Source organism: Dasypus novemcinctus, chromosome 18 (genome assembly GCF_030445035.2).
Source record: "Dasypus novemcinctus isolate mDasNov1 chromosome 18, mDasNov1.1.hap2, whole genome shotgun sequence".
In the NCBI taxonomy this organism is placed as follows: domain Eukaryota; kingdom Metazoa; phylum Chordata; class Mammalia; order Cingulata; family Dasypodidae; genus Dasypus; species Dasypus novemcinctus.
In genome coordinates, this window is record NC_080690.1 from 1,667,848 (window position 1) to 1,695,486 (window position 27,639).

Here is a 27,639-nt window from a genome sequence, read left to right on the forward strand (position 1 = left end):
TGGGCACGGGGTGGAGAGGGCCGTGGTGGGCAGCGCGGGGTGCCCCGGGCTCTCGTGGGTAGGTGAGGCACAGGAGCCAGGGCGTCTGGGGGGGTGGAGAGGACGCAGGCTCAGGCCCCGGAAAGGGCGATGGGCACGGGCAAGGGCGAGGAGCAGGGAGGGTGCGTGGGGCGTAGGTGGTGCTGTCGTCTCGGCCTCGGTCACTGCAGGCCTGGGAAGGATGTGCGGGAGGTGCCTTGAGGGGGCCTGGCGGTGGGGGCAGAGGTGGCAGAAGAGGCCACCAGGCCACAGAGGGCCGAGCAGGACCTGGGAGGGGCGGTGTGGCTGCGGGTGGGGGGGCAGAGGGGCCCGTGCTGGGCAGGGTCCTGCAGGTCGTGGACGGGGCCAGCGACGTCCAAGCTGCCCCTTTAGGGCGGGGGCTCCGTCAACAGGGACCCGACTGCGGAGCTCCAAAGGAAGCTCAGTTTCTGGAGAGACCCCCACCAGCCCGGGGGACTCCTGAGCCGAGCCCGCCCCACCCGCCCCGTTTTAGTCGCAGGAGCCGAGGCCCACCTGGTGCGCGGTGGGGGCGGGGCCTGCCTTCAGCCCCTTTTCTCTGCCGCCCCCCTCAACCCAGCGGGTGCCTTACTGCTCAGAAATGACTTCGGGGGGCATGAGGCCTTGGTGCCTCGACGCCCCACCTCCTACTTAGGGCTGGGGCCCCGCTCTGAGCATCTGGTGACCATCAGGCCACACTGACGCTCCCCAGCGACTAAGAAACAAGTGACGATTTACATACAGGGTTTAAACTTTAAAAGAACAGTGTGTGGATTTTCACAGCAATCTGCATTCACTGGGGGGGAGGGTTGTCCAGACTTGGAGACGTCACTTGGACCCTCCGTGCAAATTTATGCAGAGCAATGCAAATGAGCAAAGCCTCCGTCTGAGAGGCCTGTTAGCTCTCCCTACCCCAACCCAGAAAGGGCGGTGCTCTCGCCGGCTGGCCCCCACCTAGCCTGTCTGCCCCGGGCAAGCGAAGAACACAGGCGGGGAGGTGTGGGTGCTGCAGCCCACCCCTCCTCTGGGGCTGTGCCGCCTGCCCAGGGGCACCCTTGCGGCCACCGCCTGTTCTGGTGGGGCGATGCTCAAGGGCTACGGCTGGACCAGCACAAGCTCTGGGGGTTTCACGTGTGGCGCCCGGGGCGCCCTCCTCCCCAGTGCCCCCAGCTCTGCTCTGCCATATCCTTCCCCCCTCGGGGAGCCCCTCCTCCCCGTCACCCCCCTGGGTAACAGAGACCAGCCGTGGCCAGGCCACCAGGATTAGGCCCGCCCCTTCTCTCTGGAGACCAAGACAGAGGCTTGCAGGGACTCGGAGGAACCTTCCAGCTACAAGGTAGCGCCTGTGCCCTCAGGCCCCCCAAGTGGCGCCGGGCAGGCTGGGGGGGATGGGGTGGTCCAGAGCAGCCCAGCAGTGTGGAGACTTTCTCAGGGAACAGGACCCTGCTGGGCCCCACTGGCCCGTGTGTAAAGCAAGGGTGGTGTGGGGGATCAGCGCGCCCCAAACGGCCGGCAGAGGCGGCCCCAGGTGCCTACCGGGTACACACGACCCCCCAAGTCCTGGCCCTGCCTGGTGCCGGCCTCCGCTCAGAGAACCAGGCTCACCCGCCGCTGCGTCATCAAACTGAACTTCTTTATTAAGTGCCAAGGGCTCAGGTGGGCGCTGCCCCCTGCAGTCCCCCTCTGCTGGGGCCTGTGCTTGGTGAGTTGTCCAGGAGGAGGGTCCCCCGCAGCCCGGGGCCTGGCGCCGGGGGCTCGGGGGCTCTAGTGCGCGGCTCACTTCACGTGCTCGGCGGCGTGCGAGGAGCAGTAATACTTCTTGTGGGCGATGAAGGTGGACAGGCTGCTGAACCTGATGTTGCACAGACGGCAGTACCTGTGGTTGCCGCTGGGCGCGGGGCCCGGCGCCCCCGAGCCGGGGGTCTGGACGCCCTTGTCCGAGTGGGCAGGGGGCGTGGGCGGCAGCAGAGCTTCAGGCACGGGCGATAGGCTGCGGGCCGGGGCGGCGGCCGGGGACGGCGGGAGGCCGGGCGGGGGGCTGCCGGCGGTGCCCGGGCCCGGCTCGGTCAGCTCCTGGCCGTTGAGGCCGTCCCGGGGGGTCCGGGCGACGGGCTGCGGGGAGGCGGCGCCCGGGGGCGAGGGCGAGGCGGCGGCCGAGGCGGCGGGCGGCGTCCGGGCCTCGGCCGCCCCGGGGCCCGCCGGGGGCCCTCCCAGCAGCAGGCCGTGCGCCAGGCGGAAGTGCTCGACGAGGTCGCCCCTGACCACGCCGTTCGGGGGGCAGTAGGGGCACACGAGGGCGGCGGCGTCGGGCCGTCGCGCCGCGGCGGGGCACGAGTACTTCTTGTGGGCCAGGTAGGCGTCGAGGCTGTGGAAGCTGACGCGGCACGCGGTGCACTCGTGGTAGTCGGCCAGCGCGGGCAGGGCCGCGGGCGCGGGCGGCGGCGGGGGCGCGGGGCCCCGGCGCCGCGGCTTCTTGCTCAGGTCGATGGGGCCGTCGGCATCGTCGCCGTCGGGGCCCGGCGAGGACGCGGCGCCACTTCCGGGGCCGCCGTTTCCGCTTCCGGGCCGCGGCTCGGCGGGCGGCGCGGGGGCGGGGCCTGGCGGCGCGGGGGCGGGGCCGGGCGCGTGCAGCTCGTAGAGCCGGCGGCGGCGGCGCGTGCGCGCGGGCGCGGCGGCGCGGGCGGGCGCGGGCGCGGGCGCGGGGCGGCGCGGCGGCGGGTCGTGGCGCGAGGCGCAGTAGAAGCGCTTGTGCACCGAGTAGGTCTCGTGGCGGCTGAAGCGGATGTTGCAGGCCTCGCACAGCGTGCGGCTCGGGTCGGCGTCCGCGGCGTCGGGGCTCGGGCTGCGCTCGCGGGCCGCGGCGGGCTCGGGGCTGGCGGCGCGCGCCTCGTCGTCGCGGGGCGCGGGGCTGGCGGGGGGCGCGCGGGGCCGGCGCGCGGCGGGCGCGTCGTCGGGCGCGCGGCGGCCGGAGCAGTAGAGGCGCTTGTGCACGTAGAAGTTGTTGACGTTGCTGAAGGTGATCTCGCACTCGAAGCACGTGGCGCCCGCCGCCCCCGCCGCCCCCGCCGCCCCCGCCGCCCCCGCGCCCGCCCGCAGGCGGCTGTGCACCAGCTCCGACATCTGCGCCAGGATCTCCGAGGCCTGCGGCAGCGCGGCGGCCGCGTCGGGCCCCAGCGCCAAGGGCAGGAGCAGCGCGGGCCCGGGGCTGGCGCCGGCCGGGGGGCTGGGCAGCTCGGCCTTGACGCGCGCGGGCGCCGGGCTGCGGGGCGACGGCGTGCGCGCGGGGCTCGGCCCCGCGGGCTCCCCGGCCTCGGCCTCCCCGGGCTCGGCGGCCGCCTCCACCCTGATGCCCGCGGGGGGCTCGCCCCCGCCGTTCTGGGGGGCCGCCTCGGCCTCTCCGTTGGTGGCCTCGGCCGAGGCCCTTCTGTCCGGTCCCGCGGGTGGCGTGGGCGCCGGGTCTGCGGAGGCCGGGGGGCCGTGGACGCCCGCGCGCTGCTGGAAGCTGGCCAGGGTGTCTGCGGGGAGAGCGGAGGGGCGCGCGTCAGGCCTGGGACCCCGAGCCACCCGCGGCTCCGGACGGCGCCCCCGCCTTCCCCGCTCCCGGGGGGCCCCGGGCCCGTGCCCGCGCTCACCCGGGTGGGGCTTGGCAACGTGGCCGGCCCCTGCGGAGAAGACCTCGCCCTTGGAGCCCGGCTGGCAGATCATGTGGCTGGTCACCAGGTGGCTGTAGAGGATGTCCCTTGTGGTGGAGATGAAGCCACAGCTGTGACAGACACCTGCGGGCCAGCGGGCGGTCAGGCCCCTCCACCCCCCCTCGGGCCGCAGCCCCGGCCACCCAGCTGTGCCCCCCACCTACCGCTCAGGGTGTCGGTGTGCACCTTGAGGTGCCGCTCGCAGTTGGCTTTGGTGGTGAAGGCAGACAGGCAGATGAGGCACACGAAGGGGCGCTCCCCTGGAACACAGGGCCGTGAGCGCCGCCCGCGCCCCCCCCCCAGCCTGCCCGCGGCCGCCTTCCCCCCGGGGGGCGCCCGGGAGCTCACCGCTGTGGCTGCGCATGTGGATCTCCAGGGAGCTGGCGCTGGGGCAGCTCTTGCGGCACTGGGGGAAGGGGCACACGCGCTCGTGCGGGTGGGCGTCCTTGGGCTTCTCCTCGGCGGCCGTGGCGGGCGAGCCGGCGCCCTGGCGGCTGGCGCAGTAGTAGAGCAGGTGCGCCTGCAGGTTGCGCTCGCTGCGGTACCAGATGCCGCAGTCCTTGCAGGGGAAGATGTCCTCTGCGGGGTTGGGGGGGGAGCCTCAGCGGGGCGCCCTGGCGGCTGAGGGCCCCGCGCTGCTGGCTGCCTGCGCCAGCTCTCCCAGTCACCTTCCGGACGCCCGCCCTCGGCCCGCCCCCTCCCCGTACCTGCCAGCCCTTTGTCCCTTTAGCGTGGCTGCCCCGTCTGCAGCTCCAGTGCTGCGCCAGCCCCCACGTCGAGCGGGGCCTCTCAGTAACCCCAGCAGGACGCAGCGCCCAGAGGGCCCCCCACCCTCCCGACACCCTGCCCAAGGAGGGCTCCGGCCCCTGGGGCTGCCTGGGGGATGGCGTGGCACGCGCTCACGTCTGCTGGAAGGTGACGCCTGCTCGTAGTGGTGAGAATGAGAGGATTTACAGACCTGGGTGGTGACGCGGGGTGGGGGGTGGGGCGGGAGCCCGGGGAGCCTGACCTGCTGGGTGCTTCTGGGTGGGGAGGCAGAGAAGTGGCGAACCCCTGGGCGGGGGCGTAGGCACGTGTGCGCCTGGACAGCCACGCGTCAGCGAGGGAATGCGCACGTGCTCCCCCAGCGGGCTGCTGCCAGCCTCCTGCGGCAGGGGGCGTGGGCTTCTCACCAGCCAGAGGCGGCTTCCTGGGGCCTGCTCGGGCCTGCCTGCTGTCGGGGCGTCCCTGCCGCCTCTGCCTGCCACCCTGGGCCAGCCAGGGCCTTGGCTGGACGGGGACAGGGCAGGGCGTGCCGCCTGGCCTTGACCATCTGGGGAGCGCGGGGTCCTGGGACTCTGGTTTCAGGCCAGCTGCATCTGGACACCGCTGCCATCCAGCTTCTCCCCTGCAGGCTCCCCTCGCTCCCACCCTCCTCTCCCGCTTATCTAGGAACCTGCTGCTCCGTCTGCGGGAGGAGCCTCTCCTGCCCCCCCCTGCAGCTTTCCTGTGACTTCCTGGGTTGTCTTCCTAACGTGTCGCCTGCCCGCCTGCACCTCTTCTCCAGTCCCCTCTCGTCGGGGGCCTCGGGCAGCTGCGTCCTCTATCAGCCGAGGCCTTGAGCTGGGCTCCTGCGTCTTTGGCAGGGGTGGGCGTGTGCGCGTATCTGCAAGGTCACCCCTGGGAACTGTGTTGTGGGCTGGAAGGTGGGGGGCCAGGCCGCGCGCCTCAGGCCTCCTGGAGGCCCGGCTGCAGGGAGGGTGGCCGAGGCCCCAGCGGCTCATTTTAGTGGCGAGTGGGCACTGCTCGCCGGCGCGGGGCAGGGGGTTGTCGCCACTGCTCTAATTACCCTGCGGGCCGACACCTCGTCGTCTGTCACAAGACGTCCAGCCCCCTGGGCTTTCCAGAGGGAACGGCCCTGGGACGTTGCTGCAGGAGCTGAAGCCCCTGAACTATGCAGAGGGGAAACTGAGGCCCTGAGGGGGTCAGCCTGGGCTGGCTTGGGAGAGGGGCCTCCCAGAGCCCTGCAGACGCAGGCCAGCAGACAGCTGCCCCCGCGCAGTGTCCCCGGGCCGTGCCTACGCGCGCCGCGGTGCCCCCGCCTCGGCCGGACCCTCGTTTGCGCACAGCTCCCTTGGCAGCCCCCTGCTCAGGACCCCCGGTGCCCTGCCACGTCCAGCCCCTCCCATGCTGGGCACTGCCACGAGCACCTGGTCAGCTGCGGCCACCCCAGTGGCCAAGCCCCTCGGGCTGCATTGCTGCAGCTGCTGGCCCTCTGTGCCCTGCTCCGTTCCTCGCTGCCCCCCAGCTCCTCTGCTTCTTGTCCCTTCTGGCTCAACAGACTGCTGCGGTCAAGGTCGCAGTGACCTCCAGACTGCTCAACCCAGGGGTCGTTCTTCTGCCCTTGTCTGGCTTGTGGCCCACCTGGACCCTCTGTCCCTGTGGCTCTCGTCACTGCCTACCCCTGCCCCCCCACCCCAACTCCAAGTGCCGGGTTGCAGGCCGGCCTGTGGGCCTCTAATGCGCGCCCCCGCCCCCCAGCTTCCGGGGACTGACAGCGGGCGCTGTGGCCCTGCCCCGCTGCAGCAGGCATCTGGAGGTGAGGGTGCGCAAAGCCAGGCTCCTCTGCCCTGGGCCTCGCGATCAGTGGCAGCACCACCTGGCCTGCTGCCTTCTCCCCTCTGCCCCCACCCCACCCGCAGCAGCTCCCCGCGGGCTCCAGCCCAGCCGGCCCCCACCCATTCTCTCTGCTCCAAGCCCTCATCACCGTCCAAAAGCCGGCAGTGCCACTCAGGGCATAGCATCTCACCCACGTGAGACGCGTACGTACAACGAACGCTGCAGAACGCTGCTGAAAGAAGTTAAGATGGTGAGGTGTCCTCGAGAGTTAAACAAGAACAAAGTTGGGGAACAGATGTGGTTCGAGCAATTGGGCGCCTGCCTCCCACATGGGAAGTCCTGGGTTTGGTTCCCGGTGCCTCCTAAAGAAGATGAGCGGATGCTGCAACCAGCAGGGAACGGAAGTGGCTAAAGCAGTTGGGCACTTGCCTCCCACACGGGAGGTCCCAGGTTCAATTCCTAATATATCTCCTAAAGGAGAAGAGCAGACAACAAGCAGACAGAGGACAGAACCATCTCGGGGGGATAAAAATAATAAATGAGAACAAAGCTGGAGGACCTTCATTCCCTGATTTCAAAACTCGCAGCAAAGTTACAGTGATCAGAGCAGTGTGGGACCTGTGTAAGGACAGACACACAGACCAGTGGGACAGACGTGGAAGTCCAGAAATGGCCACGCGCAGCTGATTAGCAACAGGCTGCGGAGTCCACGCAGTGGGGAATGATGCGCCTCCAGCCAGCGGTGCTGAGAAATTGGGCATCTGAATGCGAAAGAAGGAAGCTGCACCCCTGCCTCACACCATACCAAAAATTAACTCCGGATGGACCGAGGACCTAAAGATAAGAGCTAAGAGCGTGAACCCTTGGAGGACGACGTGGGGTCACATCCCCCTGACCTGGGGCTTGGCCACGGGTTCTTAGGTATGACAGCAAAAGCTCAAGCCACCACAAATCAATTAGACTTTACCAAAATAGAGAGTTTTGTCCATCCAAGGACAGTATAAGGGTTGCGGATGTGGCTCAATTGGACGAGCGCCCACCTCCCACACGGGAGGTCCCAGGTACAGGTCCTGGTGCCTCCTGAAAAAACAGACTACAAACAAAACCGACCAACTTGGGGGCCGATCCAGCTCATAGGTGAGCACCTCCTTCCCATACAAGAGGTCCCAGGCTCAATCCCCAGCCCCGGGACCTCAAAAAAAAGATATTACCAAAAAAGTGAAAACAGCCTACAGAATGGGAAAAGATAGTTGCAAATGATACATTTGATGAAAGGTTTAGAATCCAGAAGACGTGAAGAACTGCAACTCAACCAAAAAGACAGAGCAATCTAATTAAAGAAACGGTAAAGGGTGTGAGCAGACGTTTCTCCAGGGAGGGCACGCGAATGGGAAACAGACCTGACAAGATGCTGAGGGTCATGTGACATCAGCACACAAGTCAGGCCCACGGGGAGGCCCACCTCACACCAAGTGGACGGCTGCTGTCAAGAACAACAACACGGGACGGCCACGCGGGCCGGTGTGCGTGCTGCCCTGGAGAGCTGCTCGGCGGGGCCTCGGGAAGCCGGTAATCCCCCCGGCCTGGCAACCCCACTGCTGGGAACGTCCCCCAGGAAACTGGAGACGGACACTTGCTTTCAGAAAACGGGCTAAAGCAGATCCCGGCACAGCCGTGCTCATCGCGGCACTGACTCCCGGTACCAGGAGGAGGCAACGCCCGGCCCAGAGGCGCAGCCACACCCCAGGCCATTGCTCAGTGGTGAGGAGCGCAGCTGACGCCCGCGGCGCCACGGCCGGACTCTGAAGACAGCGGTGAAACAAGCGGGAAGACACCGTGTGATCTCGCCGAGGGACCAAGGAGGCTGGCAGGGGGCTGGGTCACCGCGGGGTGGAAGTGTCAATTCTGAGAATTAAAAGGACGTGGACTTGGCCCAGTGGTTAGGGCGTCCGTCTACCACATGGGAGGTCCACGGTTCAAGCCCCGGGCCTCCTTGACCCGTGTGGAGCTGGCCCATGCGCAGTGCTGATGCACGTAAGGAGTGCTGTGCCCCGCAGGGGTGTCCCCCGTGTAGGGGAGCCCCACACACAAGGAGTGCACCCCGTAAGGAGAGCCTCCCAGCGTGAAAGAAAGTGCAGCCTGCCCAGGAATGGCGCCGCACACACGGAGAGCTGACACAGCAAGATGACGCAACAAAAAGAAACACAGATTCCCGGTGCCGCTGACAAGAATACAGGTAGGCGCAGAAGAACACACAGCGAATGGACACAGGGAGCAGACAACTGGGGGGGGGAAGAGAAATAAATAAATCTTAAAAAAAAAAAGCGTGCAGTGGCTTCCTCATCTGAGCAGCCCAGGAACCCTCCTCGGCCACCCAACGCCCCTGGAGTCTGTCAGGGCGGCGTGCATGCGCCCTAGCCCGGGTCGCCGCAGCTGCTGCCCACCGTCACCTCCCGCTCTGCCCCAGCCCGGGCAGTGTCGGCACCATCTTGGCGAGCCTGGTGCCCAGCTCACTTGGCTCGCGCCGGGTTCGCGGGTGTTTGCCCAGCACGTCCTACTTCATCGTCCTGGCAGCCCCCGAAGCCCCCCACACGGTCCTACAGGCCCTGCACAGGCGTGGTTTGCCGCAGACGCTGCTCTGCCGCCAGTGGCTGTCGGGCTGGGGCTGGGGTTGGGGGTCTGTCTTGCCACTGCGAGCCCTCAGGGCCCGGGACACGCTGCGCCCGCGGGGCCCGCCTCAGCCTCCCCGCTTCTCGTGCCACCTGCGGCCTCTCGCCCCCGTCGCGAGAGTCCACCTCCAGCCCTGCTGCGTTCACCCCTCGCACCCTCCCAGCGCCCTGCGTCTGATCCCGCATGCGCCAGCTTGGCTCGGTGGCCGGCGGGGCCTGGCGGCCGGGGTCCCTGTAGCCGCCGAGCCCTGGGCTGGGGTACTCACTGTTGATGACGGCTGTGGCGAGGATGGACGCCATGCCGGCCTGCTGGGGCAGCAGCTGGATGTCGGCGTGCATGGGTGCTGGGCCCTCAGGGCCCCCCGGTTCCCTTTTCCCGGGCTGGCTGGGGGTGCTGGGGGGCTCGGCCGCCAGGAGCACGCTCAGCAGTGCCCCCGCGGGCACGGGCTTGGTGGTCCTGCACCAGAGGGCGTCACCTGCAGGGGTAAACGTCGTCCTCGTGGCGTGGGCCTGGCTGTGGCTGCACCCCTGTCCCCCGCCGGCCCCCTGCACCCCCCCCACTGGCGGGCCAGGCTCGTGGGGCATGCGCTCGGGTGTCCAGCCCAGGGGGCCGCCCTGGCTTTGGGAGTTTGCGCCCAGCAAGGGGGTTGCTGGCCTCGGCCGCCGTGGCCGTGGGGGTCTTGCCTGAGCTTGCTCTAATCTGCCCTTGTCCCTCCTGGCAGACCCCCCCCCCCAGGGCACTGCTGGGGGCCGACCCACGGGCCCGGTCTCTGGAGCCGTCTCCCCAGCATTCCAGAACCTTCCTGCTGCTCCATGGTGCCCCGCGGCGGAGGCGAGGTGGGGGGGGATGTCCTGCTGCGCCTACTGGGAGCAGAAACTGAGGCCCACGGAGTGACGCGCTCGTCCCGTGGGGCGACAGGTCCAGGGGCTCCTCGGGTGGGGAGGGGGCTCGGGCAGGGGCCGGGCTGTGTCTCCCCACAGGACTTGCCCAAGTCCTCCCTGTCCCGTGCGCACGCCCCAACTTGGAAAGGGGGTCTTTGGAGATGAAGGGGGGCCGCGCCGGGCCAAGCCAGGGGACGAGGCAGGGTGCTGGGAAGCGGCCACATGCCACGCAGCGCCCGGGGCTCAGCCAACGCCCAAGGCTGGGAGCGCCCAGAAGACGCCTCTCGACAGGTTAGGGGCGGCCCTGCCCACGGCTGGACCTGGTCCCCAGGGCTGGAGATGCCCGGCGCGGGGCAACCCGTTATGGCTGCCCCAGGGAGCTGAGGCTCTCGGCGGCCGCCGGCCCCGTCCAGCCGGGCGGCGCTGCCTCCACCACGCAGGCTCAAGGGAGAGCACTCGGCCTGTCCCGAAGTGGCACATCCTCGGTGTCCACGCAGAGGCCCCCGGGGGGTGGACCCTGGTGCAGCCGCACGTCCCCCGGGCCACACTCCTTGTCCATGACCGCCGGGCCCTCGTGGCCTTGCCGTCCTGGGGCTCAGCCGCGTCCCGGGGGGCAGGGACCCCGGTCAGGGCCGACGTGTCCTTACTGCCGGGGATGTGGCAGCCACGGCGTGCACTGGGGGCTCCTGCGTGGCCTGCCCACGTGGCCTGAACGGGCACGGAGCCTCCTCTCCACACGGGGCCCCTGGGATCGGGTCTCGGGCCCTCCCTGGCCCCCCAGTAGGGGTCAGAACTCTAGAAAGTGGGTGGGAACTGAGGGGGGCGTGGAGGGGCCGGGCTGGGGGCAGGCCTGGGGCCGTGAGTCCCAGTGCCTCGGCCAGTGCGTTGTGCTCTCTGACCTCAGGCCCGTTTTCCAGATAAAGAAACAGAGGCTCGGGTTGAGCGCCTGCTTCTCACAGCTGAGGTCCTGGGTTCAAAACCAGACAAAATAGGGAGGCTGGAGCAGCGCGGGGACCTGCCCACAGCCCGCGCAGCCCCTGGTTTCCTCTGATGCGGGTCCTGGGCCACCACGCCCCCAGGCCCTCCGTAGTTTCTGGAAGGCGCCGTAAAGCAGCCTCGCCTGCCTGGGTGGGCTCGGCCGGGCCTGCCCTGGCAAGTGGCCCCTGGGCCGGGGCCTGACGGGGCCTGCGCTGGCCGTGCTTGGGCGGGCCGGATGCCACACACCCACCCACGCCGGCCCACTGGTTTCCCTTCGCGGGCGCGGCCAGGGAGGGCCGGTAACCCCGGCCGTCGGAAGGCCGCAGCAGGGGAAGCGCCGCGCGATACTGACCCTTCCTGTAGACCACGGCGTTGGCTTCGGCCTCTGTCGGGGCCCGGGGCAGCGTCCTCAGCCAGCAGCCCTCGTCCTCCAGCAGCAGGGCCAGGGCCGTGCTCTGCGGGGAGGGAGGGGCAGTTAGCGCGAGAGCTCCGCGGGCGCGTCCACCCGACGCCGTGGGGCGGCCAGCGGGACCCGCACCTGGGCCGCCAGACCCGAGTCGGCCATGCGTGGCGCAGCAGGGTCCCACCCCTGCCAGGGGCGGGCGCTCTTGGGAACGGGCGAGAGCACACTGCTGGGGGACAGGCGGGACTTGCACCCAGACCCGCGCTCTCCCTGACAGAGCGTGCGTGCGGGACGTGCGCCGGGGGCTGAGCCCGCAATCGGCCTGGAGAGGGACCTCCGTGTCGGCCCGCCCACTGCCCTGCTGCCCTCTCTGGTCACTCCCCAGGGTCTGGCCACGCCCTGGACTGCAGGGGTGGCTGCGGCCGGAGTCGTGTCCCCCTCCCCTGCTGGAGGCCGGCCCACAGTGGACACTCGACAGACACTGGCCCCGGCCTCAGCCGTGCCCGTCAACCTTGTCTCCCAGGTGGGGAAACTGAGGCACAGGGAGGCAGGGACAGAGCTCCCGCCTGAACTGCTTTGGCTGGGGACGCACTGCTCCCCCCCAGGCCTTTTCCAGTTCCTTCTGGAAGCCGGGCTGGGCCTGGAAGGAAAGCGTTGTGGGTGAGCCCCTGCTGGCGCTCCTGGGAGCCCCCTTCCTCTGCCGCGGCCCCCAGCCCCGAAACAGAGGAGAGTGTGCAGCCTGGAGCTTGGCAGGGGTCTGTGCGGTCAGGGACGAGGAAGACAAGGCGCAGGGTCCAGGGCCGCATGAAGGGCGCAGAGCAGGCTGCGCTGTCCCCGTGATGGCAGGCTCGTCACGGGCCGTGCCAGTCTCCGCTGCCCTGCCCGGGCTCCCTTGTGGCCTCTGCCAGCTGGGCACTGGGCCTGGGGGCTCATCGCACGCTCTGTGCGCGAGGACTTGTTTAAAGCAGCTTTTTGTTCTGAGCAAATAAGCGCCTTTTAACGAGAAGCTTCGTGCATCGCTGCCCCTGGCTGAAGACCCAGGCCCACCTGCTGCCGACCGCGAGCACTGCCGCGCATGGGGAGGGGGCGTGGAGGGTGCGCGCCCCTCTAGCACGTGGGCGCTGGAGCCAGGCGGCCGGTCCAGCCGGCCCCCTGCAGCCTCGGGCTGCCCCTGCCTCCTGCCCCATCTGCGCGGCCCACGCGGGGGTCCACCCACCAGAGGGGCTGGGGGGCCTCTGCGACTTGGCTGCGAGGGGTGGGGTAGCGGACCGCCTGGCGACCCCACACAGGGCCTGGGCTAGTCTAGTGGGCGACCCTGGGGGCCGGGCCAGGTCAGAGGTCGCCAGGCATCGGCTCTGCTGCCAGCCTTCCGACTGAGAGCCCACTTCGGGCGGGCACCCATTTTAGGGGGGCCCTGGAGTCTGAGGGGCTGGAGGCCACCCGTGGGTCCCACTGGCTCGGAGGTTCTGCTGAGATGCCGTCACGGGGTCGCGGCTGGGATGGGGTCGCGGCTGGGACAGGGTCACACGGCTGGGACAGGGCTCCGGAGGCCATCGGCCGGCCAGGGCGGGGTGGCACCCGCCGGGGACCCCGTGCTTGCAGGGCGGCCTGGCCTCTCCCCTGAGCCGCTAATGAATATTAATGATTGGAAGAGGGTGAAAAAAATTAATCTGCCGGCTCCTTCGCTGGCTGCGCTGGTAACGATATGAAATCTAATTATTCGTCCCAATATTTCTAAACCTCAAGCTGAGCCTGACAGCTCCCCGGCCGGCTCGGCGCTTATCGCTGGAAGGAACCGTGCGCCCGCGGCGTGATGAAAGCGCACGCACTTGCTGATGCAGCAGAAGCCCGGAGGCCCGCCCGGCAGGGGCGGCACGCGCCCCCCGCCTGGCCCGCCTCGCGCCACGCGGACCCCGAACCCAGGAAGCAGCTGCCCCGGCCCGAAGCCGACCCCCAAGGAGGCTGGCGAAGGGGCCGGGGAGAGGCCGAGGGGCTGGGCGGGGCCTTGGACCCCGGCCCCCTGCTGGGCTGAAGGCCACACGCCTGCCTGTGGCCTACCGGGGCGTGGGCCCCTCCACACCCAGCGCCGAGCCAGCCCCGCGCCCCGCGCCCGCGCCCGCGCCCATCCCCTGCCCTGGCCCGGCCCCGCTGCCGCGCAGGACGCGGGGCCAGGAGCCTGCTTCGGTGCCTGCTTCCCCTGGGCAGGGCCAGCCCGGCGGGGGGCGGCTGATGACCCGTCCTTCTGTCTTTCCGCTCCCCTCAGGCAGTCCTGGCACAGAAGCCTTTTCTCCGCCGGCCTCGGCCCCTTCCTGCTGGCCCTGCCCCATGGGCGGTGGGGTGCTGGGGGGGCTGTTTTCAACTTCCCAGCCTGCCCCTCTGCCAGCACCCGGAGACGGGGGGCCACCGCGCCTGCTCCCCACCGGGGCTGGCCTCAGCACCCTGCCGGGCCCGGCGCACCCGCCGTGCCGCCGCCCCTCGGGCTCCTGGCGACCTGAGCGTGCTCCTTGTTTCCCCAACAAAGAGGTCAGTGTCTGGGCCCGCCTGATAACCATCGAGACCCCATCTGCGCGCATCCGCCGCACGGCTGGTGGAGGCTGTCCCCGCACCGCATGGGGCACATCCGCAGCGGCGCAGAAGGGGAGGCGGCGGGGGCAGAGCCCACTGCGAGGGCCGACATGAGGGTGGGGGGTGGGTGGCTGGGCCTGGGAGCCAGACAGGCCCCCCCGAAGCCCGGGGGGCGGCTGCCGACCGCCGGCCCCCGTGCAACCCCACAGCCCAGCCCAGGGAGCTGCTTGCCGCTGCCCGGCCCAGAAGCAAGGGGCTTCTCTGTCCGTGGGCTCCTCTGGTACTCCCAGACCTGCCAGGATCCCCCCTTCAGAGGCTCCTGGAAGTGGTCACGCGGGCGAGAACCCAGCTCTGTACATCCCTCACGTTGCTGCGGCATGTTCATCCATTCACCACCCACGCTTCTGCCTACTACCCGTGCACCCACCCAGCATCCACTCATCCTCCATCCATCTGTCCATCCTCCCATCCACCCTCCCATCTATCCATCAGTCAATCCATCCATCCATCATTCTCCCATCATCCGTCCATCCACCCGTCCATCCACCTGTCCATCCACCCATCCATCCACCAATCCATTTATCAATCCATCGATTCATCCATTCCCTTCATCCATCCATCCATCCATCCACCAATCCGTTCTCCCATCCTTTTATCCATCTATCCTCCCATCCTTTTATTCATTCACCCATCCATCCATCCATCCATCCATCCACCCATCCATCCATCCATCCATTCATCCACCCATCCTTTTATCCATCCACCCACTCATCCATCCACCCACCCATCCATCCATCTATCCATCCCTCCATCCACCCATCCACCCATCCATCCACCCACCCATCCTTCCACTCACCCATCCACCCACCCATCCATCATCCATCCATCCTTCCACTCACCCATACACCCATTTACCCACCCACCCATCCATCCTTCCAGCCACCCACCTATCCACCCACCCATCCATCCACCCATCCTTCCACTCACCCATCCACCCATCCACCCATCTATCTACCCACCCATCTGTCCCTTCACCCACCCATCCTCCATCCATCTATCCGTTCCTCCCTCCCTCCACCCACCCACCTATCCATCAACACATCCTTCTACTCACCCATATACCCATCCACCCATCTATCTACCCACCCATCTACCATCCATCCACCCATCCTTCCACTCACCCAGACACCTATCTACCATCCATACCCCCATTCATCCATCTACCCACCCATCCATCCATCCACCCACCCACCCATCCATCCATCTACTCACCCATACACCCATCTACCCATCTATTTACCCACCCATCCACCATCCATCCACCCATCCATCCATCTACCCACCCATCCACCATCCATCCACCCATCCTTCCACTCACCCATCCACCATCTATCTACCTACCCATCCACCATCCATCCATCCATCCATCCATCTCCTGGGGGAGGGGTGGGCAACAAAACCAGTGGGGAGAGGCCAGAATGGGCAAGAGCCAGAGAAAGAGGACAGCCTAGAGGGCAGGAGGCAGCAGGGACAGGCGACAGCGGCCAGAGCGGGTGGGTGGGCCTCAGAGCAGAGGGAGTGAGGAAGGGGCTGTGTGAGTATCGGGGAGGGCACCCAGGGTTCAGGCTGGGAGGGGCCGGGCTGGGCGCCCTGGGGGAAGAGCCAGTGCCACCTGGGCGCCCCGGCAGCTGTGAGGCGCAGGACCCTGGCCCCGGGAAGTACCCTCGTGCGAGATGGGGCGTGTGCCACGCCCCTCGCCTGCCGTCGCCGTGCCCCCAGCGCCTGGTGCAGGCCTTGGGAAGTGGTGGGGTTCTTGGCGCCTGCCTGGGCTGGGGGGCCTGGAGCCCACTGCTGCCCGGCCTGCGGAGATGCTCGGGGGCCTCTCCTGCCCTCTGTCCCCAGAACCTCCCTGTGGCCAGAGATCCTTCCTGCCCACGGCACCGCCACGTTCTGGCTGTGTGTAAGCTCCGAGTACAGCAGACAGGGAAACTGAGGCACGGGGCCCCAGGGCCCCCTCCCTGCCCCAGCGGGCCACCCCAGGAGGGTCCAGCTGTCCACTCGGGCTGCCCCGCAGAGGGCCGAGAGGGCTGGCAGCTGAGCGGGGGGCCGGGCCAGGGCAGTGCCTCCTGGAGCCCCGGCTTTCCCATCTGTACGGGGGCCGAGGGGGGTCGAGGAGGGCCTGAAGTGCCACACTCGGGTCTGCGCGGGGCCCTGGGGCTGCAGGGTCGGCGCCCAGCGAAGGTGGCAGGGACGGGGGACACCGGGCTCGGGGCTGCTGGCTGCGAGGGGGAGGCTCCTGGAGGCCTGGGCGTTCTCAGAACCGCGTCGGCGAGAGAAGCAAGGCTGCGGGCGGAGGAGGGGGAAGGACACGCAGCCCCACGCGCCTGGGCGGGGGTGGGGGGCACAGGAAAGGCAGTCATGTGACCACCCGGGCTGGGTGGGGCCGGGGAGGCAGGCTTTGAGTCTGTCTTAAAGCAGGTGGTGACCGGAGTTAGCGGGAGGGAAGAGGGGCAGGAGGGGGATGGGGGAGGGGGAGGGGGGAGGAGGGGATGGGGGGAGGGGGGAGGAGGGAGAGAGGGGCGACGGAGGGGCGCCCGGGTGCTCTGGTCTCTGCCCGGCCTGGGGGCCGGCTGTGCTGTGGGGCGAGGCCGAGGCTGGCCTCCGTGGCTTCCTGTGCGGCCAGGGCAGGGGTGCCCAGCCCCTTCCCAGGGGCGCAAAGCCCCCTCCTCGCAGCAGCTGGGGCTGCGCAGCAGGAGGGCGGGGGACAGGCAGGCCGGGCCAGCTTTCAGGGACAAAGGGGCCTGCTTGTCCACTCACCCGTGTGTCCGCCGGTCTGTCCACCCACCCACCACCCGTCCTCTCCATCCGTCCGTCCGTCTGTCTACCCATCACGAGACCCTCCCTGCACAGCTGCGGGCTCGGGGGCTGGCTGGCCCTGTGGGCGCTAGCCTTCGCTCTGCGGGGGGGCCGGGTTGGGGAAGGGACCTGCCCGAGGCCACACGGGGCAGAGCCGGGCTCCCCGCCCCCTCCCTGCCCGCGAGGGGCCCACAGACGGATGGACAGCGGCTGACAGGACGCGTCAGGGTGCCTCAGCCGGGCTCGATAAGGGGCCGCGGAAACGTCAGCCAAAATATCTAGACAATAAACGGGTAGCGGAGAGGCCGTATCGCCCAGAAATCAATCATCTCGGCCGCGCGTCTGGACGCCCGGCGCCAAGGCCCAGATAGGGGCTGCGGGGAGATAAGGGTTAATCGAGGATTTCGTCCTGCGGAGATAGCAGAGGGGGCTGCCCCTAACCCGCCGGTGCCCCCGCCCGTGCCCCCCCCAGCCCCTTCCCCCAGCCCATCCTCCCTGCCCCGTCTCCTCCAGCCTGTCCCCCCCCGCCTGTGTCCCCAGCCCCTTCCCCCCAACCCGTGCCCCCAGCCCCTCCAGAGAACCACACAGTGGAAGCCTCTTCTGTGTCTGTCGCCCCTGCCTGGAGGGGCACGTCCCCCCTCGGCCCATCTCCCAGGGTGACCTGCCTGTAGGCTAGGGAACCTCCCCTGGAGAGTGGGGGTGCCCGGGGGCAGCAGGGCACCACACACCTGCCTCTGATGGGGCAGGACAGCCCCCCAGAAGGAGGGGGTGGGGTAGCAAGACCCCCTAAGACCCACGACTCCAGCTTCACTGCTGCCTCTGCTCTGCTCCTGAAAGGTGCTCTGGGCCCTGGAGACCCCCGAGAGGAGACCCGGAGGCCTGGCCGCCCCGCCCCACCAGCACCCTCCCTCGGGGGGGCAGCCGCCTCTTGCACGCCTCGGGGAGCCGGGCTCAGCCTCTCCCGCAGAAGCCGCAGGTGGCGCCGGCAGCCAGTGCACGCTGGGCCAAGCTGCGCCTGCATGCCACGTCAGGAGACGAGGGGCTCGAGGGACGATCTGCCCATGGGGGACCGAGGTCCCAGGGGCAGGGAGGCCTAAGGGGCGCGGCTTCCCTTCCCACCGCTCCAGCCCCACTGGCCTCCCACTCCAAGCAGCTCCTACCCCGCCACCGGCAGTGTCCGTCCTTCCTGGGTCCCCCGATCTCCAGGGCCACGGGCGCCCCGGCCCCCTGGCCTCGGCGCTGACCGTGGACGCGCACGTGACAGGAAGTGGCTCCTGCCTGCTCGGACGCCCGCCTGTGAGTCCTGACCGTCGTCCACGAGCCCCTCCCGGTCCCGGGCTTGGCCATGGGCTGCCCACGCTGCCTTGGTGGACCGTTCCCTCCCCCACCAAAACCCCAGGGCGCAGAGGCCCACACGCTCCTCCGGGAGGCCCCCCAAAACCCCCCAGGTCCCAGGGGCCCACATGTGTCCTCCAGGAGGCCCCCAATCCCCCCAAGTCCCAGGGCCCTCAGTGCCTCCTCCAGGAGGCCCCCTAAACCCCCCAGACCCCCATATGCCTCCTCCGGGAAGCCCCCAGGCCCCCAGGCCGGGCCTGGGGCTCTGCGCAGGAAGCCCCCTGCCGCTGGGCTCCTTACCGGTTCCGCCTGCCCGGGGGAGGAGGCTCCGCTCTGGCCGCCCGCCCGGAAGGGGCCCCAGCAGAGGCCCTCGGGGAGGCTGCTTCGGGCCCGCGGGCCCCCCTGCCCGTCCTGCGGCGCCGGCTCCAGCTCGTCTGCGGGGAGAGAGCAGAGGCGTGAGGAGGCGTGAGGGGGCGCGGCGGGGGCTGCGGGGCGGGCGGAGGGCGGCTCCACCGGGCCCCCAGACAGGGACGCTGGCCGGGGACCCAGCCCGGCCAGCCCCCGCGGCACGGATGTCCCAGGGCGCGCGAGGCACGATCGAGCGGGCTGCGAGGGGCAGCGGGCCCCCAGGGGCCTGGTGCGGCTTGGTGCAAGTGCGCGGGGACCCCGGGCCCCTCCACGCCCGACCCCCTGCCCACACCAGGGGGCGGCGTCCCCCACCCCATGCCCACCGGAACACTGGAATGCAGGCTTGGTGGGAGCGCGGGTCCCTGCGGTGTCGCCCAGTGGATGCCGCAGCGGAGGAGGGGCCCTCACCCCCCCGGCGGGCGTCCTGGCGAGACGGGATTCCAGGGATGGCCGCGCAGCCATGGGCCCAGGGCCCCCGAGACCCCTGTCAGGAGGGCCGGGAAGGCACCTCCAAGAGCCCTCGGGGGGCACGGCCTGCGGCGCCTGCGTTTTGCCTCTTCCTCTCGGTTTGGCCTGCGGCGGGGGGCACTGGTCACGGTGGTCCTGGCCTCTCGCAGCCCCTCCCTGTCTGCCTGGCCTTGGTTTTCTGTGAGACGGGGACCCCCATGGCCCCCTCCTCAGGTTGGTGCGAGGACTGAATGAGCTGACTCCCCCCGAGTGCTCTCAGCACGGCCTGACAGGTGGGGAAACTGAGGCACAGAGCCCTCCCCAGCACAGAGGGCAGAGCTGAGTGAGGACCCTTGCCTGGGGAGCTCCACGGTCCGGCCGACCCCTCCCTGGGGCCTGGGACCACCCGTGCCCTCCTTGATCCTCCTGGCTGGAGGGCGGCCCCCGCGGCCACAGCCCTGGCCTGGGAAGGGGGGCCGCCCCGACCTCGCCCGGCCGCCGGGCCCCGCAGAGGCCTGGCGTGGCCTGGCCCGGGCCCTGCCGGCCGGAGCGCTGCGGCGGGCCCACTTCCGGGTCCACGGGGCAGCCCGTGGCCTTAATGGGCACGGCTATCAGATAACCGCCCGCCTAATGGCAGAGATAGCCTGAAATGCGCCAGGAGGCTGCTAAAGTGCTCTCGCTGGGCCTTTGTCTTCCCCGGGGCAGATAAGGTGGCAGCAAACCAATACAGGAGAGGCCGGCGCGGCCGCGCGCCCCTCGCCAGCCCCGAGAGGGCCGCACCGAGGAGCTCGGGGAGGCGCAGAGCGCGGCTCCGTCCCTGCGGGGCTGCCCATGGGGCGCGTCCCCCGCCTGCCCACCTGGGACCCCTGGTCCTGCCCCAGAGCCCCCCGACCCCATGAGCTGGGGCGGGGGGGGCGCCGAGGCCGGCCTGCCGTGCTCAGGGCTGCGCGGCCGCTCGTTTCCTGCTCGCGCTGACCCTGGAGGTCAGCCCTCCCGCCCCCCTTACCAAGGAGGAAACGGAGGCCGCACGGCGGGGAGCCGGGACGCCTGCGCCGCCGCCCCAGCCGGGCCCCGGGGGGCGCTGCCCCTGCGTCGAAAGGCCAGGGGTCCTGAGAAGTCCACAGGACGACCGGCTCTGAAGGGGGTGCTGGCGGGTCTCCGACACCGATGCTCCCCGCGGCGTCAGCCCCGGCGGCAGCTGGCGGCCGCCACCCGCGTGCCCACGCACAGCGCGGGCTGCCCACCGAGGAGGAGGGCGCGCTGGTGCACGGGAACACGGGGGCCCTCGACGAAGCCGCGTGGGTGAGGAGGGCTGCGCAGGAGGGTGGGCCGTGGGTGGTTTCTTGCCCGAGTGGTCTAGAAAAAGCAAAGTCGTACATGCTGGAAGTCCAACCTCAAGACGGGCACCCGGGGCTGCTGGCGGAGGCACAGCGTGCGTGCGACAGATGCCACCGAGCCGGACACGTAAGGGAGGCCGGCACGGCAAACGTGTGCGCGTTTTACCACAATCAAGTAACGTGCAGTAGAGACGGGAGGGGGTGAAGCGCGGAGGCGAGAGGGCAGTTTCCAGGCAGAGCCCGGGCTCGGCCAGGAGCTCGCAGGGGAGGGGGGTGGCGCCCGTCAGCCGCCTCGTGGGGCCGAGCGCCACGTCCCATGAGTCGTGGCTCGCCCTTCTGCTGCCCCGAGGCGGTGGGCCCCGGGGGAGCATCCGGAACGAAACCCGCGCCCCAGCAGGCGGTCACTCGGACGCCAAGTGGGGAAGGGGCCCGGCGCGCCGCGCTTTCCTCCCGGGGCGACCCGCGGCCTCCGAACCCCCGAGTGCAGGGCCAGGCCCAGAGGCCTGCGGCCGGGCGCTGTCCTGGGACCCAGCCTCCGCCTCGCCCTGGCTCTCGGACTCCCGGCCACCTGAGAGCTCAGGGAGCTGCCAGAGGTGGGGGGGAAACCGAGGCTGGGGCGGTGGGGGGTTCGGCTGAGCGCCCTCCCCTGGGGGTGCTGTGGGGCTGCTTCTGGTCCCCTCAGCCCCCACCAGATGAGCGCGGGTGTGTCCCCGTGGCTGCCGTGCCTTCTGGGTGTCCGCGCTGCTTCTGGGAGCCCCCCACCGGGGTGGGCTGGGGGCTGGTCAGGCCAGGGGGACTGAGGGGTGCAGGGAGGCTGTGGATTAGAGGAGGTACCCCGGGGGGTGCAGGCTTCGCAGGGGCGTGGCCGGTGAGGCCCAGCTCAAGAGGGGCCCAGCCGTCCAGCTGCCCACGGCCGACACTGGGGCTCGCCTGTCTGCTCAGACGACCGTTCCCAGCTCCCAGGTCCTGCCCAAACGGGCGGACGCCCAGCGGGCACTTCAGAGACCCCCTTCCAAGCAGCCATGGACGGCAGGGGCGTGAGGGGCACCTCCGCCCAGGGCCAGCGCCAGCCCCGCCTCACCCCTGCAGCAGGTCGACACTGTTGATGGATTCCGAAAAGAATCCCGGGCTGTGTTTGTAAACTGGCCTTTTCCTCTGGGCGTATTAGAGCGTATTGAACTCAGAGATCTCACTTTTACTTGATTTAACGACGGTTAAGGCTTTGATTGGGCCACGGCAGTAGGACGCTGAGTCCCCGCCCCTTGGTGGGGCCTCACGGAGAAACCGCGCTGCAGAGAAGGGAGCGGGAGTCTTGAGCTGGAGCCCCGGGAAGTGAGCACACAGAGGAGCGTGGTCGTGTGGGAAGAGAGGCAAGCCCCGGGAAGGGACGAGCCCTGAGCCCAGAAAGAGACTGAGCCCCAGGAAGAGAGAACCCAGGAAGCCTGAGCCCTGGCAGGCGTCGGCAGCCGTCTTGCTCCACCATGTGGAAATAGACTTTGGTGAGGAAGTAACTTATGCTTTATGGGCTGGTGTCTGTAAGCTCCTACCCCAAATAAATACCCATATAAAACCAAGGGAAGTGCATGTGGCTCAACAGATAGCATGTCCGTTTACCACATGGGAGGTCCAGGGTTCAAACCCAGGGCCTCCTGACCCATGTGATGAGCTGGCCCACGTGCAGTGCTGATGCGCACAAGGAGTGCCGTGCCACGCAGGGGTGTCCCCCGCGTAGGGGAGCCCCACGCGCAAGGAGTGCATCCTGTAAGGAGAGCCGCCCAGCGCGCAAGAAAGTGCCCAGGAATGGCGCCGCCCACACGGAGAGCTGACACAGCAAGATGATGCAACAAAAAGAAACACAGATTCCGGGTCCCACTGACAAGAATACAAGCGGACACAGAAGAACACACAGTGAATGGACACAGAGAGCAGACACGTGGAGGAGGGGAGGGAGAGAAATAAATAAAATAAATCTCAAGAAAAAAAAACCCAACACAACAACAAAAACCTGACTGGTTCCTGGTATTTTGCATCTGCACCCCTTTGGCTAGTACACTCACCCTGGCCTCAGTTTCCCCACCGTAGGCTGGTCTCCTCCGAGGGAGTGAGCGACCCCCTCAGGAGCTCAGGGGCCGCCACCACGGACACAGGACCGGCCGAGGACGCCTGTTCAAACAGCCTGCACGTGCCGTGTCCAGAACAAGCCCTCGGCGCTGGGCCCGCGAGCAGCCTGCGGGGCCTCGGGCTTCGTGTCTACAGGATTTAAACGTCTCTTTAGGTCCCGAGACCTCGGCGTCCTGCGAGGACTGGAGAAAAGGGGGTGGAGCCGTGCGCTGCTGCCGGGGTGGGCACGGAGAGCCAGGCCCGCGGGGGGCAGCTGGGGGGTCTCCCCATTGGCCGGGCCCTGGGGGCGCACAGGCCCTGTGCTCCCTCTTGAAAATGGGGTTCCTTGAGGCCTGAGGAGAGTGTGGCGAGCACGATGGGCCGGGGCTGCGGTCCCGGGGCCTGGGGCCCTAAGCAGGACGCCGCCGAGCTGCGGCCCCCCACCCCTGCCCCGGCCCCTCTCGGCCCCCCCCGCCTTAGCCCCTCATCTCTGGCTCTAGACCCTCAGCCCCCCCGCCCGTAGCCCCTCTTAGCCTCTCACCCCTGCCCCTGGCCCCTCTCGGTCCCCCACCCCTGCCCCCGTCCCCTCATCCCTGGCCCGAGAACCCCAGCCCCCCCCCACCCTTAGGCCAGCTCAGCCTCTCACCCCTGCCCCCGGCCCCCTCACCCCTGCCCCCGGCCCTCTCGGCCCCTCACTCCTGCCCCCAGACCCTCGGCTCCCCACCCTTGGCCCCTCTTGGCCCCTCACCCTTGGCCCCCTGCATCTCTGAAGTGAGCACTACCTGCCTGGGGCCTGCCCTCTGCCTCTCGGACCCTCGGTCTCCTCATCTTTGAACTGGGAAGACGTGACCCCCTGCTGCAGTTGCTGGCCCCTGCCCCCGACGACGCGGTCCTGCCCCCTAAGACCCCGGGGTGGCCCCTGCCGGCCCAGAGACCTCTCTGAGGTGGGAAAGCCCGCCCACTCAGCCATGGGGAGCAGGGGTCCCACCCTCCAGCCGCCTGCCCCAGGAGGATCCCAGGAAGCAGCGGCCGGACCCCAGGTTGGGTGGGAGGTCCCAAGCCTCCGCCCTCTGCAGCCCCGGCCTCCGGGTGAGCCTGGGCACGGCGGGTTGCGGGGCCCGTGTCGGCCCACCCCACGGGCTGGGGCGTCCCTGGGAAAGTGCCCCCCTCTGCCGGCGTCCCCACTCCTGTCCACAGACGAGGGGACGGAGGCCCAGAGAGCACGGGCGCCTCGTCGATGGGGTGCGGCCCCCCGAGCCTCTTTCCCCGTGGGGGGAGGCCTCAGCTCTGCGCCGTGGTCGGGCCCCGAGCCCGCTGTGCCGGGCGCCCCTGCCGCCCGCGCCTCCCAGCTCTGACTCGGGGCGGGGGGGGCCGGGGTCCCGCTGCACCTGCCGCTGGCCCCCCCTGAAAGGGGCTCGCCGTGGGCCCGGGTGCCTGAGCACAAAGTCCAGCCGCCCCGCCCGGATGGGGGGCTCTGCGCCGGCGCGGGGTCACCACCCGCACCCACCTATCTAATCGGCCCATCGCCCCGCCCGGCCCCGCCCTCGCGCCCACAGACCAGCTGGCCCCGGCCTTATCGAGGGGCCTATCTCAGGGATCGGGCTGTTTGCCTTTGATAAAAGTCACAGAAAGGCAAAGAAAAAGGAGGGAGAGGAGGAAAATCCCAGGGCCCCAGCAGGCCCCGCCCGCCAGGGTTCTAGAAGACTCCGCGGGCACAGGGTAGGGCGGGCGGGGGGCAGGCTGGACGCCAGGCTGTGCGCATTCCCAGAGAGCATCTGCGTCAAATGCACCTTGGTGCAAACGTGGACATGAGGCCCAGAGAGGGCAAGCGGCGCCCCCAAGGCTGCACAGCAGGCCCGGGCTCAGGCGGAGGGCGAGGTGGGCGGGCCCCACTGTCTCCTGGCCCTGGTCCTGCCACGTGGACAGAGCACCGGCTCGGCCTCCTGGGGGCTGGTGCCCCGGCTGCCCCATGGTCACGGGGACCATTAGGGGCTGTGCCTGTTTACAGTGTGACTTGACTTACCCAAGGTGGCTCCCAAGTCCAGCCCGTCCCCCATGCCCTCCCGACTCGGCTGAGCCAGAGAGCCCGTAAGCAGGGTGCAGCCGGGGCCCCGGAAGAGACGCCGGGGTGTGGGAGCCCCTCCCTGGCCACGCGGCCACCACGGTCCAGGGTCTGGCTCCTCCCTCGGCAGCTTCAGCCACTGGCCCCGGCCCCGCCCCTCAGGGGCTGAGCTGCCCTGGGTGGGGGCGGGGCCGACACCCAGTAACCCAACTGCTGAGAAGCGATGTACAAACCCGCGCCTGCTGTGTCCCCTCTGCCAGCCCTGGGGACCTAGATTCTGGGTTTGGGTCCTTTAACTGCCAACGCCCAGTGGGTAGACAACTCCCCTCCTGGGCCCCGAGTTCCTCTGTGGTAAAGTGGGGTATACGCGCCAGCCCTAGAGGGTCCCTGTGCCGCTAAATGACGCCACAGGAGTACCGCGCAGAGGACGGGGCCTGGCAGGTGCTTGATGAGATCACAGCCACGAGCAGCCTGAGGGAGCGCCACGGAATGGTGCCACAGGTGCCACGGGGGCCGGGGGCCACGGGGGCTGAGTGCCACGGGGGCTGGGTGCAGTGACTGCTGCCACAGAGAGAGTGGAGAAGATATGGGGTGCTCGCCTGGGCACCCCCTCCTCTGACCCAGCAGGGTGCCGTCTGCGGGGATGAGAGCCCCTGGTTATGTGGCTGCGTCATACGGGGGCGTGGCAGGCATGACGTGGTGCCAGGAGCCCGGCAGGCGGGGGCCGCACCGAGGCAGTGGGAGCCCGTCGTGTGCCCCGCTCTGCAGAGGAGACGCAAACCCAGGCCGGGTGAGAAGTGGATGAGGCGGCAGCCCCCGGACGGCCCCCCACCGCCCCCTTTGCCAGAGAAGACACCAGGGAGGCCGGCGGGGCAAGCGCTGCTCAAGGCGGCCCGTGGGACTGGAGGATGGCGGTGCGCAGCGCCCGGCGCGGGGACCCCTGCCTCTGGGCTCGCCTCCCCGTCTGCACAGGGGCCTCCCGGTGCCCCCCCGGGGGTACCCAAATGCCAGAGCGGCTCGGCAGGGCTACCACGCTCTGGGTGGCTCTGGGGCCGTGTGGCTGGGGCTGGGGGCTTCTCCAGGGCTGGGAAGCGGCGAGATGCCACCACTGCAGTGGGCAGAGGCCCCACACGGCCCTCTGAGCCGCACCACAGGCCCTGCTCGAGCCTGGCCCTGTCGCCCGTGGCCCCGGCAACCTGCGCAGGTCGTGCCTGGCCTTGGGCCTCCGTCCCCTCATCTCGGAGGGCAGCGTCACGGGTGTGGCTGGAGAAAGCGCTTTGGGGAAGCGGCTGCAGGAACCCCTTCCCCGCTCCCCAGGGGCGAGGAGAGGCCCCGCTTAGGAACCGGCCCGGAGCCCGCACCCCACAGCAGCTGGCACAGCCCAGGGCGGAAGGGGTGGTGGGCGGCGCTGCAGGGAGGGGGAAGGCGGGCACTGGTGTGGCCGACGGGGCACATGCTGGCCTCTGGGAGCCGTCGCTCGAGGGGCCACCGGGGCTGCTTAAGGATGTGCCGAGTCTAAACCTGGCCTCGCGGGCGATCCTGGGTTTCGGCGTCCCTGGGCGGTTGCTGCGGTGCGGGGCTGGGTGCTGCGTCCTGCACGGCCCGTCTGGACAGGGCGCTGGGCTCCCGGCGGCTTGCGCTGGTCGCCTCCGCCCACTCTGGGCTGAGCCAGGCCTGCCCCCCTGACCTGCCGCCCCCCATCGTGTCTGCCTCGAGACGCAGCGGCGAGGAGGGCCGAGTCCCCACCGTGGAGGACGGAGCGCCCGGGGTGCCAATTCCCGGGTGCCACGTCGCCCCCTTCCCGCCCCGGGCACCCACGGTCCCCCTCCAGCCCCTCTGCCCCGCAGGCCTCTTGCCCTGCAGGGGGCCCGGCCCTCCCTGGACGGGGCTTCCTTCCTGCCCCAGGTGGAGGGCTGCCCACGGCTTCAGCTCCAGAACTTTCCTTTCCGAGGGTCTCCTCAGACCCTGCACTCAGGGGGGCCGGTGGCGCAGGCTGGCACCAGGGGTGACCCAGGCGCTGGCAATGGAGGCGGCCCCCAATGTGGGGCGCAAACGCTGTGGGCTCCCCCCGGGCGCGGCTTGCCTCCATTTCCTCATCCGTACAGCCCCCTCCTCCCAGTCATGGCGCTCCAGGGCGTGCACCACGTCCGGGCCCCGTGGGGGGGCGTCTCCACTGGACCGACTCCCCGGCCCCCTGACATCCCGGCAGGCAGGGGCGCGGAGGCTGGGGCGGAGGGAGCTCGGGGACGGGGCGCGCGGCCCGTGGCGCTGGGAGAGAGGCAGCTGGTCCCGCGGGCCTGGGGCCACTGCCGTGCTGCCGCGGTTCCCACGGGGCGGGGGGGCGTCCCGAGCTCCAGCGGCGTGACCCCGGGCCCAGACACGGGGCGGTGGGGGGCCTGCGGGGAGCCTGTGGGGGTGCGGGGCGATGCCCGCGGGGCCCGCCCTGCAGCCTGAAAACGCTGCCCCGGGGTGAAGAGCTGCGGGTGGCGCGTAGCCTGGGGGAGGCGTGTGGCTGGGGGAGGCGCGTGGCTGCAGGTGGCGCGTGGCTGGGGGAAGCGAGCCTCCCTGGGTTTTAAGTTTGTAACAAAAGCATTTTAAAATAAAAGTTGGCGGTCTTCAAAAAAGCCCCTGCCTGGAATCCCCCCACCCAGACCCTGGAGCCCCCTGGGAGCCGGGGCAGGGGCAGGGAGCCCCCACCCCCGGTGCAAGGAGCGCCCCTCTGGTACTAGGAGCCCCCCACCTCTGGTGCAGGGACCCCCCCATGCAGAAAGCCCACCCCATGCAGGCCCCGCCCATTTAGGGAGCCCCCCCCCCCCCCCCCCCGTGCAGGCCCCGCCCGCCCGCAGCTGCTGTGACTCCCCCTATCGCGGGAACATCGCTGGCGATTATTGATTTTTTGACGCGGAACAGCCGCCTTATCGGGTGACCCCTGCCCCGGCTAATGGCGGAGCCGCTCTGCCTTGGCGGAGTGAGCGGCTCGGGGGGGGGGGGCAGCTCCCTGGGCCCCGGGCCCTGCTTGGGCCCCCCTGCCCCATGGCCTGGCCCGGGAGGGGGGCGGCGCCACGGGGCCGAGGGGCCAGTGACGGGGCGCGGTGCTGGCCCCCCGGACGAGGCGCCCCAAGCCGCAAGCTGCCGTTTCGCAGGCTGTGGACGCCCCGGGCGGCTGGCCCAGGACGGGGCTCCCTGGGGGGCGCTGCCCAGGGCACCTCTGGGCCCCCGGCCAGAGCATCTTGAAGGGTGGGGCGCAAGATCCGAAGCCCTGCAGAGGCCG

At 69.7% G+C, this 27,639-nt stretch overlaps 1 protein-coding gene across 2 annotated transcripts in view; it reads right to left on the bottom strand.

Moving 5' to 3' along the window:
- Nucleotides 1–1,648: 1,648 nt before the first annotated feature.
- Nucleotides 1,649–27,639, bottom strand: part of ZFPM1 (zinc finger protein, FOG family member 1) — a 56,731-nt gene continuing 30,740 nt past the window's right edge. Inside the window, exons 4-10 of one of the 2 annotated variants that reach the window (XM_058279592.2) lie at nucleotides 18,315–18,448; nucleotides 11,208–11,310; nucleotides 9,262–9,471; nucleotides 4,077–4,307; nucleotides 3,893–3,937; nucleotides 3,669–3,812; nucleotides 1,649–3,551 (exon numbers count right to left, since the gene is read on the bottom strand). In XM_058279592.2, coding sequence (XP_058135575.1) covers nucleotides 1,813–3,551; nucleotides 3,669–3,812; nucleotides 3,893–3,937; nucleotides 4,077–4,307; nucleotides 9,262–9,471; nucleotides 11,208–11,310; nucleotides 18,315–18,448 — 2,606 coding nt within the window. In that variant the 3' untranslated portion in view covers nucleotides 1,649–1,812. Of the gene's footprint in view, nucleotides 3,552–3,668; nucleotides 3,813–3,892; nucleotides 3,989–4,076; nucleotides 4,308–9,261; nucleotides 9,472–11,207; nucleotides 11,311–18,314; nucleotides 18,449–27,639 lie in introns of both variants that reach the window. The other variant, XM_058279591.2, reaches the window with a different exon arrangement.